At 34.4% G+C, this 14037-nt stretch overlaps 1 protein-coding gene across 2 annotated transcripts in view; it reads left to right on the top strand.

Moving 5' to 3' along the window:
• FSTL5 (follistatin like 5) overlaps positions 1 to 14037 on the top strand; it is a 317677-nt gene that overhangs the window by 167466 nt on the left and 136174 nt on the right. For both annotated transcript variants that reach the window (XM_075751811.1, XM_075751810.1), the window contains exon 6: positions 12257 to 12377. In XM_075751811.1, coding sequence (XP_075607926.1) covers positions 12257 to 12377 — 121 coding nt within the window. The remainder of the gene's footprint in view (positions 1 to 12256; positions 12378 to 14037) is intronic.

Here is a 14037-nt window from a genome sequence, read left to right as displayed (position 1 = left end):
AAAAGCTGAATTATTCAGAAATTCTGCAGTGATTATTCAGAATTGTGAATACAATGCTTTGGGATATACCTTAGGGGATTAAAATGCTGTGTGTTGCTTTGACCATGAGTTGTTTTATTATCCACAGTGTGCTATCACAAAGTCCAATTGAACAGATGTATTTTAGAAGTTGAAGACAATCACAATGATATTTTAAATCACTTCTGTAATAATAAAGAAGTATTATTGCTTTATATAAGTCGATGCTAGAGAAGTATGGAAGTAGTCTTGGAAAGAGAATTCATGTAGTCTCTAAACAGCAAGCTTTAATTAATTACAGATCTAAACCAATAATTGTTGCTCTGGTAGGCATGACAACACTAGCTTTAATCTACCTAGAAAGGTTAACTCTATTAAAGAGCATTGTACTTTGATCAAATGTACTTTGATTTACTAGATAATGTAGAAGTCCACATTTGAAAAACCTAACCATGGCTGAGCTATATTAATGAGTCTAATACTAGGCAGCTAATTAAAAATTCAAGAACAGTAAGATTTGTTAGATACCAGTGTTGATTGTTATCCTATGTTTTGTGTGGCAGTGTTAAGAAATATTTACAAGTGAATATATACTACCTAAGGTGTTAAGCTGGAGTTATCATTTCCATACAGTTAACTTCTGAAGTTTTAGTGGCAATTTCCAGGATGAGAGGCTGCATACAAATATAGGTATCATTTCCAATAATAAATTTCCCATTTAAAAAAGCCCAAACAACAAAACAAACAAAAACCCCAAACCACAATTTAAAATATTATTTTTCTGTATTTTATAAGATTTAGTTTTTTCTGTATTTTATAAGATTTATTTTATAAGATTTAGTTTTCCTCTTATTTTTTACTCTTTCAGAACTTCAGCTTTCAAGGGAATTTAGTGCCTGTATATATTTTACAAATAATACTTTTTATATGTATATACTATATGAATACATAGCACACATAGGAGTCACAGTTATAGATGTGAAAACTATATTTACTGCTTATAGATATATCTCACTAACACTTGAAACAATGTGATAGTGATTGGTGGCAGTCTAAAGAAACTGAATTCTAAATCCTTCTTTATTTTACCACTTGAAAACAGCTTGACTTTGTTGCCATAGCCTTCACGTAACTACTGGAAAATTTTTGAATGCTTTCACCACTACAAATCCATTATCTAATTATCAGTGAATCATGCTCTTTTCATTAGAAGGGTCAGGACTAAAGTACTAGTGCTGAAGGTCAGTATCAAAAGTATTTTGCAGAATTTCCAGGTTTGTATACAGAAACAATTCTTCTCTGTTCAGTTGCTATACATATACTTTTCCTCTTTCCTTTGTTTCTTTGTTTCAAACATAGTTTAAAAAAAAAATAAAATTCTTCCATTATGGTGTTTTCAAACTTTCTATACACACTTTTCCCACATAATTTTTTTTCTATAAAAATGAATTTATAATGGCAACTGTAAAGTACTGCTTTTTCTCAAGTATGGAAACAGGTCAAACAGCCTTAGAAGCCAAACGTAGTGCTTTGTGGTTTTTGCTAAAATTCATTGCAGAAACATCAAAATATTCAGTCTAAAGAATAATGTAAAATAAGTTAAGTGTTAGCGGCGTATGGTGTGTTATTGTATGTTATTGCATGTTTTGCAAGAGACACAGTGAACTAACCTGTTGCCTTCAGTAATCATTTTTTGACTAAAAAAACAGAGAAGAAAAAAGAAGCTATACAAAGCTATATAAAAGAAACTTTCTCGATAGCATAAGCTTTAGCTGAGAACCTTTTCATGTGACAAAAGGCAAAACCGAATTGCCTTTGCAAAAGACAGAATGGTGTGTGATTTTGTAGTTAAGGACACAGCTCCTGTATAATCTGAATATTTGTAAATCTTTGCCTTTATCTGATGGAGGAAGATTTTTGCCTGCATATTTACAAACCAAGTATCTGACTCAGTTCTCTCGGAAGGCTTAAAACAAGACGACAAATTAAAAGAACTCACAGTAATATCTTCAAATGAAATGCATTGTTTTTCAGAGCATTATGACACTTGACACTTTTTTTTTTTTTCATCCTCCTGTGGATTAGCCCAATGTTTTTTGTTTTTGTTGAACATAAAAGCTTGATAAATCAAGATTGTTTGGCAAGGTGGGATTAGAATCTTTCTCTTTTCTGCCTTTAGTGTATGTGATAGCTATCAATATTTCTAAAAATTGGAATTGCTGTAATAGGAGAAAAGAAACAAGAAGACCTCATTTTGAATACACTATCTAGAAGGTATTAACTCATACCCTGAGAGAGGTCCCTGTCACTGAGAGAACGCTGGGCCCATTAACTTTCTTGAGAATGTGATTATTGAGGGGGAAGGGGTGGTGCTGGTAGCTTCTCCAGGGCTAAATGGGAGACATTATTGTACTCTTGAAAACGTTTTCAGGATTAGGAGAATTTGTTTCAGTTGTGCTCACAATACAGCCAAAACTTTGAAATCTGCAAACCTGTCATAAATAATAGTGCCTGTCTGTATTTGAAATTTAATCATATTAAGGGAATATGAAAACATTTGTTGTAGAAAACAACTCCTGAAGTGAATTTATGTTCACATGAATATTCAACTTCAGTTTTTAGTACATCTTAAATTTTACATCTCCTTAATATTGCTGTGCAGTGAGTGCAATCGGGCTCTTGGATTGCATTTTATTATCTCATAGGTGTCTGTTAGTCATCCTACCTAATGTAAAATTGAAATGAATCAGTTGGAGATTGGAAATGGTGACAGCAACACTCCAATTTTTACTGATGTATTTTGGATCAGAAATCATAAGGTTCTCGCATTTGTATCTTGATGCAAGAGAAACAAATATTCCTCTTAAGAAAAAGCAAAAATAGTTCTTTTTCTCAAATAAAATTTATTTCAAATAGTAAGAAAGTTTAAAAAATATATTTCAAGTATTATAACAAATTAAAAAATCGGCTAGCTATTTTTTTATTTTATTTAAAAAATTTTGTCATCAATTTTTTTCATGGCTTTGTAGTGTAATACAGAAGTACAGTTTAATAATAACTCCCTTAGTGCAAATGTCAGACAAGGTAGTCTGCAATGAAGGTAGAAAAGAGGTGGGATTATGCGCAAAAAAATGTTCATACATATAAATTCTTCCCTGATTTGACTGCTTTCACTGCTGAGCTTAACTCATTTAATGTTCTAGTTTCCAAATCCTATATTGGCAAGTCAGATGTGGCTTGATTTTGAAAGGACTTTCTGATGAAGTTAACCTTTTAGACTACTGTGTTTGGAGAGGTAGGTACTAATCAGAAAGACTATCTGCCCTTCCAGAAGGGTGGGCTATGAAATAGGCAGAATTTTTGTCACCTTCATCACATCTGGTCTAACATAAATGAAACATATCTGCAAGATTTCTGGTAAAGTGGGGTGGTTCCTTGAAGGGTTTGTTTTGTTTTTAAAGCATTTTGAAAGAATTGAAGTAAATAAAAAATAAAGGAAGAGAATTGATTCTTTTGGTTAGCTATGAATAGTCAGTTGTTAACAGACTCGCTTGTTTATCTATTGTCTTTTATCTCATGCAAAACCAAACTGGAATTTAGTACAGAGTTATAAATGGAATGTGTGTCTATCACTGTGGACTGCTTGAGTACTCTATGTTGTTGTTGCTGTATAGAAGAGAAAAAACATCAGAAGTGTTATGGGGAGACATGGGAATAAAATATGTTTTTCCAGTGATGAATGCAGTTATTCCTGTATGGTGGAATTGCCATTTTATAAACAATAAGCCATTTGTGGCTACCATCAATGAAAGATACATGAACGCTAAGAATACTTCATCTTGCTTAACAGTGAAATTCAAGTTCCTTCTGTGCGTGAAAGTGAAATAATCTATACTTGATTAGACTTAGAGCTGCTTTCCTTCTATTTATTTCTTTTACTAGCGAGCTGAGAAAGCAAAATTTTATAGAAAAGGGAAGGGACATAGTCTGAAAGCAAGTTGAATGTATAATAATAAGTTTTTCCTCTTCCTTTCCTGCTTTTTATGATCTATTTTCTGGAACAAAGAAATAATTCAGCATCTTTATTTATGAACTGTTAATTAATATCTGTAACTTCAAATACCTGGCTATGTTTCTGCTATTTACCAGATTAACATAGGACACATGAAAATACATTATATTTTTATAAAAACTCATCCTTATTTCTGCATTTTATTTTGATGTTTTCTGAGTGCCATTTAATTCCAGTTAGTGAGATCAGAGAAAAACAATTAAGAAATGGTCAAAAGAGCCACTTGGTCTCAGGAAACTGCACTAAGTTCATTGTTGTTTCAAGGAATGATGAGTGGAAGTTATGGGGAGTACTATAAAATTAAATATGCCATTTTCACTTATCAGTTTAATTTGCTTCAATTACAGGTGACATCAGAAATACAGACTTCTCATAAAGTGTAATGAACCTTTGAATAGTGTTACATATTCATGTGTTTTTGTAGATAAATATACAAGATCGGGGTGTGGGTGTGTGTATGCATATAGAGCATCTTTACATGAAACATCAATTCAAAAGTTCTGATGTAAAATGTATTAAAAAAAGAAACACATTTCAAGTAGGAAATTAAGTTCCATTGTCTTTGTGGCTATGTTTAAGTTTGCATACTTATCTGTAAATCTCAGGTATATGCCATACCTGAGAAGAATACACTCTCTGTAGATGAGTAGAGCTGTATCTGTAAATGGCTTGGTTACTATATATTATCTTTAAGAAATGTAACCTGAAGGAATTATATATTTAATTGGTTTGTTTAATATAGCATTAATTATGGCTGAATGTATAGCTAAGATAACTTTTTAATTAGTTTTTTCTGTTATTCTTCCATTTCTTTTTTCTCAAATTTGCGTCAATCACTGTCAGTTGTTATATTTGCTAACAAACTGTTGCTTGTTTGTGAATTGGGAACAGATGTGTCTTTTTTTATACAATAATGTGACCTGATTTATGGCTCCATCTTTTCCTTCAAAGATTAAGATTCCTAAAGTGTGTTCCCTATGTCGTGCTACTGATATCTCAAAGAAAAAAAATTCATTTGACTCCTTCCAGTTTTACTTCTTTATTAATGATAACACAGTTGCACTTTATGCTGACTGATGCTTCATGGCACTTGTTTGCACAACTACAGCTAATGTAAATTGCATCTTTTCTGTCAACATTGGTTTCTCAAACTCTGATTAAAATACTTTGTGAAGCCCTGGCCTTTAAATTTTTACCTTTTTGACTTTTGATTTTGCATCGTATCAGTGGTATTACTATGTGTTATTTGGAGGACTTGGAAAAGGGTAATAAGCCTACCTCGTCTCTTTGATATTTTCATCAACTTTGGTGTTTCCTGCATGTGACATAGGCAGAAGCATATTTTCTCTATTAAGCTATTTTCTGCTTATTAATAAGGGATACCTTATTATTTAGGTCATATTATCTATTTTTACTATCACTAATCTAAGAAAAACTGAACATGCACTATACTGAGTTCTAGATTCAAAATAAAAATAAGAATCCTACATGAAACTTTAGAATTGGGGGGAAAAGAGAACTTTTTGGGGATTAGTAGTGAGATATAGCTTACAAACACTGTGATCATAGTGCTAAACACTAACATCTTGATCTGTGTTTGCCTTTGCTTTTATCAAGTAAAAGTGCTTTCCATTATTTTCTTGCACAATGGATGATTCAGTTACTCTGCTGGATTAGAATTTAGTTACTTAGCTACTGGAATGGCATGTAAGGAAAAAGGACTATGAATAGCTTTTTAAAATGAGATTTATTATACCCTATATCTAGGGTAACCTTGCACACATATTTACAACGTGAATATTTCATATACCTGGGTAGACAGCTTAAAGTCTTTTCTTCAGTCCAGATTAAGCATTTAGGATCCTCAGAGGTGTATAAGCGTTGCAAAATCTATCTGCTAGATGATCTTGCAGCTATGAATTTTGCAATTTGGGGCTAGTAACAAAGTCCATGCCTAAAGTCTGACAAGAAATGTTTTTAAACAAGAGGACCTTAGACACCAGATTGTGTGGGCGCAGTCTAGTGAGTGGTTAGTGTAAAATATAGAACAAACCCTTTCTGAAGCTGGGGTTACCTGAGATATCCCTTTCTCTAGCGAATGACCTCGAGGTTAGGCCAAGTCGTGACGCGTCTTCAGTTACTTCTCTATGGCTCAGTGATTCTCAAATTCTGTCCTATGAAACAGTGTCCTCTGAAATACAGCAATGGACTGTGAAGGAATCTGGGCTGTCCTCGTTTTCAGCTGGGATGGCGTTAATTTTCACAAGAAGCTGGGAAGCAGACACAGCTGGGACAGCTGACCCAAATTAGCCAAAGGGGTATTCCATGCCATATGACATCATGCCCAGTATATAAAGGGAGCTGGCTGGGGAGAAGGAGTCGATGCTCTGGGGTGGACCGGGCATTGAGTTTCTGGCGATGAGCAGACTGCATTGTGTATCACCCGCTTTGTATATTCTAAGTACTGTTGTTATTTTCCTCTTCCTTTGCTGCCCCAGTACACTGTCCTTACCCTGACCCATAAGTTTTACCTTTGTCTTCCAATTCTCCTCCCCATCCCACCAGGGGATGGAGGGGTGAGTGAGCAGCCACGGTGCTCATCTGTCAGCTGGGGCTAAACCACAACATGGACCCGGCTTCCTTTCTAGGGTAGATTCAATGGCTGGGGCTAACTAAAGTGAACACAAAGTATGATGGTGCAGGATTTTGTTTGTAGTCATGTCGACGTGGTTTTCTGTTTGCTCCAAAGCCTCAGACTCAGGGTGCTGGTAGTTCTGGGTCAATTCTGAGGTGCAGAACTTTACCCATGTTATCTATGTGGTCCTAATATTTATTCTGGTCCTATACTGTGGGCTAGACATCTGCAGATTCAGCATTATACTTGCAGACATCTAAGGGCACATTTCTGAGTCAGATTAGGTCTTCCCCCTGTGAAATGTAGAAGCAGAAAGGCACGAAAGTGGAGCAGTCTGCAGAGAGAAACCTCATATCTGAGCAGTGTAACTCATTTAGTATCGGACGGTATTGAGATAATACCCTTAACTGCAATCGAGTTCATGCTGTTACATGCCACTCCGTGTGACTTGACCAGTTCAGATCTCTGCTCAGGGATCTCTGTGTCATTACCCATTCTGTGATGCAGAAGTCCCATATCTTTACTCATTCTATCTCAAATTCCCAAACGTAACACTCGCCAAATAAAGGATGATGTTACTGCCCTACATACTGGTAAACTGTAAGAATAATACTGATCTTACTGGGTTAAGGGAAGTTAAAGCAAGGAACAATTTACCAACCTTTATTATTAATTTCATTTTATAAATGATCAATTCTTTTAATTTCCACAAAGTTATACTGCTGTGGAAGATGGTGGTACAAGGTAATTGAACCCCTTCATGCAGTCAGAATTAATTTGGAGAACAATTTCCACAGTGTTTGGTGTTTGACATACTCTAGATCAAGCACTGAGTGATACTGTTGTGACGAGATACTTGCTTTTAGGAAAGATGAACACGTGTTTAACTGAACACCGTGTTTGCTGTAAAGGAAGCTTTTCTTTGTAGCTGTATTTCTGTACCATTTTCTTTGGGAAGTACATAGAGACCATCCATCACAGGCAAGCAAAAAAACCCTGACAACATTTTTGTAAGGTGGATTAATAAAGGAAATGTTGTGTTATTTGTGATCTAGTTTCATAACATCTGCAGACTTTTCATTGTGACCGTCAGAAATCAAATTGAAATGAAAGAAACAATCTATTCTGACATGCAGTTTGTCATTTTTAATCAGATTACATAGAAATGTAAAGTAAAATTTGTGAGCATAAATACTTGTGAATGTTCTCTGGTATGGATTTTCAGAAGTCTGAAATCAAATAATCCCATGTGTGACTTGTATGGCACAATCATAAAATTGTGCAGATCATCTTAATCAGACTTTAACTTTCATAGTAAGAATTTTGTTTCTAGTATATGACTCACTAAATATTTTGCCTGTTTCTATCCTGACTCCCTAACTAATTACTGTCTGTTTAGTTTAACTGAGGAGTAGACAGGCTGGGTTTAAAGAATTGGCTTACGAAGCAGTTTCCTTGAATTTTACTCTTCTTTCCTCCATGGATAGAGATTAATACAATTTAAAACTTAAGGCACACTGTTAGATCATCTATGATACACCATCATCTAATCTAACTTGTGAATTATAGACATGGAATTTTATTCTATTTGTCCTACACTTTAAAAAAAAAAAGTAACGTCTTGCTTTTGGCTGAAGCAAAAAAAGGTCTACAGGGAAATGTGCAGCCTTGATTTGAAAACATCAAGGGGAACTTGAATCCTAGGATTCAAGGTTAATTGTTCTTGTATTTTTTCTTTTCCTTTTTTTTTTGTTTTAGAGGTGTTATTAATTTTTCCTATCCTATTAACTTTTGTTCACCAAATTGAAGCATCCTTTTTCCCCCCTTTTTTGTTCTTACCTCTGACAGTACCTATGGAATGTGATATGGTCAATTCTTACTTTCCCTTTAAAAAACAAAAAACCCCAGACCTATAAATGTTGATTTTTCTCAGCTCTCTTAATGTAAAATATCTTCAGCAGGCTTCCAATTACTCTTATGGATACTTTCTAACTTGAAAAATTCCCTTCTACTTTCTCAACATTAAATTTTAATATGTGCAAGTCAAAACTGAATGCTGTGTTTCATTATTAGTCCCACCATTGCCTTTCTACCCCCAGTTACCTTGTTACTCTTCAAAAAAACGTACTGCTTGGTTAGGCTACAGAATGATCCTGGAATTTGAGACTTCCTTATCCACAGCAAATTCTACCTCTCTCTGAGATAAAAGGTTTTCCAGGGCCCATTTATCCTCATTAAGGTACAGTGTAGGTTCTTATTTTTAGATGAATGACCTTACATTTGGCTCTGTGAAAACATAGATCCTTTTCCTGAAAAACATCCAACCAAGTGATCTATTTCATTCCATATGCTCCCCTGTCCTTCTCCTCATTATTATTCACCTCAACAATATATACCATCCGCCAATTTTCTTTTTACATTTATTTTTAAATTATCAAAAAGGATTGGGATGAGACCCCAGACTTTCAAAATCCCACTGGATTGTTTCAGCCATTGATGATTCCTTACTGACATCTATTTTTTCAAGTTTTGCAATTACTCACATTATTCATGGGGTATATGCCTTATTGATACTGCATAGTATTATTTTTATCTTGTAATGATGTAGGGTGTGAAATGAAAAATACCTACAAGAAGCTATTATGTTTAGCAAGCTGCCTTTGTAAATGAAATCCCTTACACAAATAAAAGAAAATGAAAAATGGGGTTGTATGACAGGCTGTATTTCCTAGAAAATGGTGTTAAAATATCATGTTGTGACAGCATTTAGAAACACAAAAAATATTCACAGTCTTTATTTGTGAATTCCACTGTTTATTTCTCGAACCAATACTGACAATTTTTCTTGCCCTTTCTGAATATTTGCGCTGTGTTGTTATATGTTCCCCTTTATGGAATTTCACTAATGCATGAAGATCTGTTAAAAGGTAACGTCAACAAGAAAAAAATCTCCTCAGCCAGTGAGTTAGGGACTACTGTGAACAGGCAGTTTGATCCTGATGATTTTGAAACACTTGGTGCTAACATAAGTTGCTAAATGACTTCTCTGTTGGCTAATGGCTTGGTAAGTAGTCAGCTTTGCTTTGCTAGAGTCTCATAAAGATTGCAATTTCCTATCACAGTTGATCTGATCTAACTGCAGGCTGCTACATAAACAGGTAATTTTTCAAAATCTGAATCCTCACACCCTGACAGATATATCTATTCTGAGTTGTACTTTTTGTGATAGAATATTAATCCCTCACCCATTCAAGATAAAACCCAACCAACCAAGCACCCAAAATCTCCACAAAGATTAATTTTGCTTTTGATCAGAGAGCTGAGCTGATCTGCTAGATCCAGCACAAGAGAATTCCTATTGGGTAAAAATTGGAACAGCTCTTTTGGCAGCAAATCACAGATAATTAAGATTAATCATGATATGAATAACTTCTGTACCTTCTAAAATCTGTCATTATAGATGTTTTTGGAGGGTTTATCAAAGCTGAGTGAATTTTCCAAAGAACACCAAAGTATATCACCAGCGTAAAGATGTCTGTATATGAACAAACATTGAATCTTATATCTGTAATCAAATATATGGGTTTATTGAAGATAAAAAAATAATTGCCAGGAAAATAAATCATACCTGTCAATAGCATCATTCTTAGAACTGTCTCAATCATTCTGGCTTATCTTTTTTTAATTATGATTATTTTTATTTTAAATAAAATTGACCAATTATAAATGAAAAGCATCATAAGACATATTTCAACTCAAAGGATTGAAGCTGAGAACACTAATATGCAATTAAAAATGTGGTACTATAGTAGCAGGTGGTAGTGAGCTTTAAGAAAGTTTTTATTGCACCACCTTAGGTGTAAAGTTTAATCCTGGTTTGTACAATTGAAGCTAGCAGGAAGAAAATTTTAAACTATTTCAGTACTCCTTTTATGGAAAGCAAGCAAAGGAACAATGGTTCTCACCCTGATGTTCCTTTTTATGAACCAGCTGTGATTTCTAAGCACGTTTCATGGCCTTGAAATCTCAGAGATTTCTTCTAGAGTGAAGTTTTCAATACACTCTGTTATATTTTTAGTACTTGTATAACTTCAATGGGCTTAGAATTATTAATTTTTCCCAGGCTACATTTTTGTCCTTTATGTACCAGCTGCAAGATCTACACAATTTCATTTTTTCTTAATTCAGTTTAATGTGAAGTTAATAAACAGGCTTGTAAAGTATGAGAAGTTGTTAGCACTGATATTCAGGTAGTGTAGTATGTATAATTAATAATTACTAAAGCTGGTTTTGTGATGATTTTCTTATCTTTGTGAATGGTTTTCATACTTTCTAATGTACTAACAAGGTTATTATCTTTTATAATGCTTTTATATTAATATATAGAAAATTACTTCTGGTAGGATAAAGTGTTTGCATCTGTTCTCTTTGCTTTAATGCTCCTTTTATTCTCTATTATTTGTTTAGAAATTTTCTATTTACATGAATAATAACTGCTTATTCCTTTGCAGAGCAACTGAAACACAAAAGCCTTTGTATCCCCTGTTTTTCAGAAGCTATCATATGATAATACAAATGTAATGGTTTTGCAGTTATTTTGGGAGACAGGTAGAGGGTAGGAAGTGTAATTATTTTACAAAGCAATTAACTATAGTTATCTTCATTTTTTTCTGTGCCCAGTATAAAACTTTAAATTGTGCAACATTACAACAAGGAGTTGTATCAGGTTTGGTTCTTTCAGTTATGTGCTAGTGTTTTTAATACATGCACCATGCAAAATAAGAATTCTGAATATTTGTGGTTATCAACATTTTAAAAATTCCTTGGATGGAATTGAGGTAGATGTCTACAACATATACAGACTTTAAACCAAAACAGTGCACAAATTAAAGAACATTTCTCCAGGAGAAGTTAATCGGCGTTAAAATCTAGTAGCTATTAATTATGATCTATTTACAAAGTGTATGTGCCTCCATTGAGAAACAGGACCCTTTTCAGGTCAGCTACTTTTATAACAGGTCTTTGGGAAGATAATAGGCTTGTCAAAAGCCTGTAAGAAGTTGATACAATTAGTAGTGTAGTAGGAGTTCATTTTAGTTATCTTTGAAAATGCCTGAATTTGGTTTTTGTGGTTAGGAATTAGACTGAGAGGAAAAAGACATTTCGTCAGGTGTACTTGGGAAATTATTATCTCAAATATATTTGAATGTTTCGTAATTACCATTCCTATACATGTTAAGTAAAATCAGCTTTTTTTTATAGTGCTTCTGTCTATCCCCATTACATATATATTCTCTATATATTCTGAAAACTTTTGTGTAATGTCAGTGAGTCTGTCCTAAAGGTATTAACTTTTAAAACTGCAATAAATAATTACAAAGTAACTGAAAATCCCTGACTTTACACAGTTGCAGTTCATTGCCCCACAGCAACCTTAAAATGATCTATTAAATGATTATTAGAAACAATTAATTATACCAGAGAACTCTAAGAGCTCAAATGTAATTTCATGGTTATAATTTTCTTGTCAGGTAATAAAACGGGATGAGCTTGGCAAGGATCTGTCTGACTGCTCTCTGTTCGATTTGCTGAAATACGATGATTATAATAGTGACAAGCACCTAGCTCTGGAAGAATTCTACAGAGCTTTTCGTAAGTACAAAGATTAGCCTATTTTTCTTTCAGTTTCCTCTCTCGCTTTGTTTTTCTAAAATGGCTTGCTTTTTTTTAAATTTTTGAATCTTGATCCGTTCTGATGCTGTACTTAAACAATGAGTGCAATTTAACAGTCATGATATAGTAGAGAACTTCTCAGCAGAAATCAATGAGATACATTAGTGTCCAGATTTCTGAGGGATTTGGTAAAGGAGAATTCATAGATAATCTTTCTCATTGCCAACATGCATTGATAAGTCTGTGTTGCGCACAAGTGGGAAGTAATGTGGTCAAGACATAATCAGTAGAACTGAAAAAGCTGGAACACTTCCCCACACCATGTGTTTATGAGTACTGATAAGACTATTTCTGACAAACCCAGCAACAAATGTACCACTTCTGTTAGGTGCCTTAGGTCTTCACAGGACTCAGAGAGAGATACAGATTTCTGGTATAGTTTTGCCAGGTATTTGTTCTCTGAATGCCAAAGGTGACTGTGGACAAATGTGCACAGTACATGCGAACATCTTGACCAAACGACTGGGTCAAGATGGTAGTGAGTAGCAGAAAGAAGGAAGAAGATGTTAAGAGCTTTTATATGGTATGCAATATAAGATGTATCCATATATTTTGTTATATCCAGATCAGAACTGATGATTTTCGCTCTTATCTACCTCCAATCTAAGACTGAATCTTGAAATCTGACTTTGGTTTCAATTACTGCTGCTCCACATTCAGCAGCCCGGCAACATAGCAGATCAAGTTTATGCTCAGGTCTTCCTATAATTATAGTTTGATTATGCATTGACTAGTCCATTAATGTATCTTTATTTTGTGTCCTTACAGCCTGTTCCTTTATTCTTTTTGTACTTTATCTTTGGACAGCTGACAACTCTCAGCCACTTTAGATGGTGTCAAATGAAAAAAGATCCAAAACTACTATTAGTAGTAGTAGTTTAAAAACTAATGAATGGAAGTGTTCAAGGCCAGGTTGGATGAGGCTTTGGGCAATGTGCTTATTCTTATTGCTTTCCATGCAACCTTTTTTTTTCCTAATATCATAGACTCATATAATAGTTTGGGTTGGAAGGGACCTCAAAGATCATCTAGTTCCAATCCCCCTGCTACAGGCAGGGACACCCTCCACTAGACCAGGTTGCCCAAAGCCCCATCCAACTTGGCCTTGAACACTTCCAGGGATGGGGCATTCACAACTTCTCTGGGCAACCTGTTCCAGTGCCTCACCACCCTCACAGTAAAGAATTTTTTTTTCCTTATGTCTAATCTAAATCTAATCTCTGTTAATCTAAAGCCATTACCCCTTGTCCTGTCACTACGCGTATTCATTACATTGTTTAAAAACGAAACCAAAAAAATGGTACTAGTTCATTGTACGTTGTGTGCCCAACAGGCCAAAGGAATGTGATGTACCATTAGTCTCTGTAACTAAGGTGAGACAAATACTCTTGAAATAAATTTGAGGATTAACTCTAGTTCCATTGCATTTGATCTTGAGAGAGTTCAAATTCAGTCATTCTGACATTCTGTCAATAACATTAACAATAATTACGTAATGCTATAAAAGTATATTAAGCTAAGCAAAACCAAAACAAATGAAATGATAGCCACCTGGTCATTAGAATACTGCTCTTGCAGC

The sequence above is a fragment of the Balearica regulorum genome, chromosome 4, assembly GCF_011004875.1.
Source record: "Balearica regulorum gibbericeps isolate bBalReg1 chromosome 4, bBalReg1.pri, whole genome shotgun sequence".
NCBI classification, from domain to species: domain Eukaryota; kingdom Metazoa; phylum Chordata; class Aves; order Gruiformes; family Gruidae; genus Balearica; species Balearica regulorum.
Note: the sequence above shows the minus strand (reverse complement) of the source record. Positions and strands in the feature narration are given on the sequence as shown.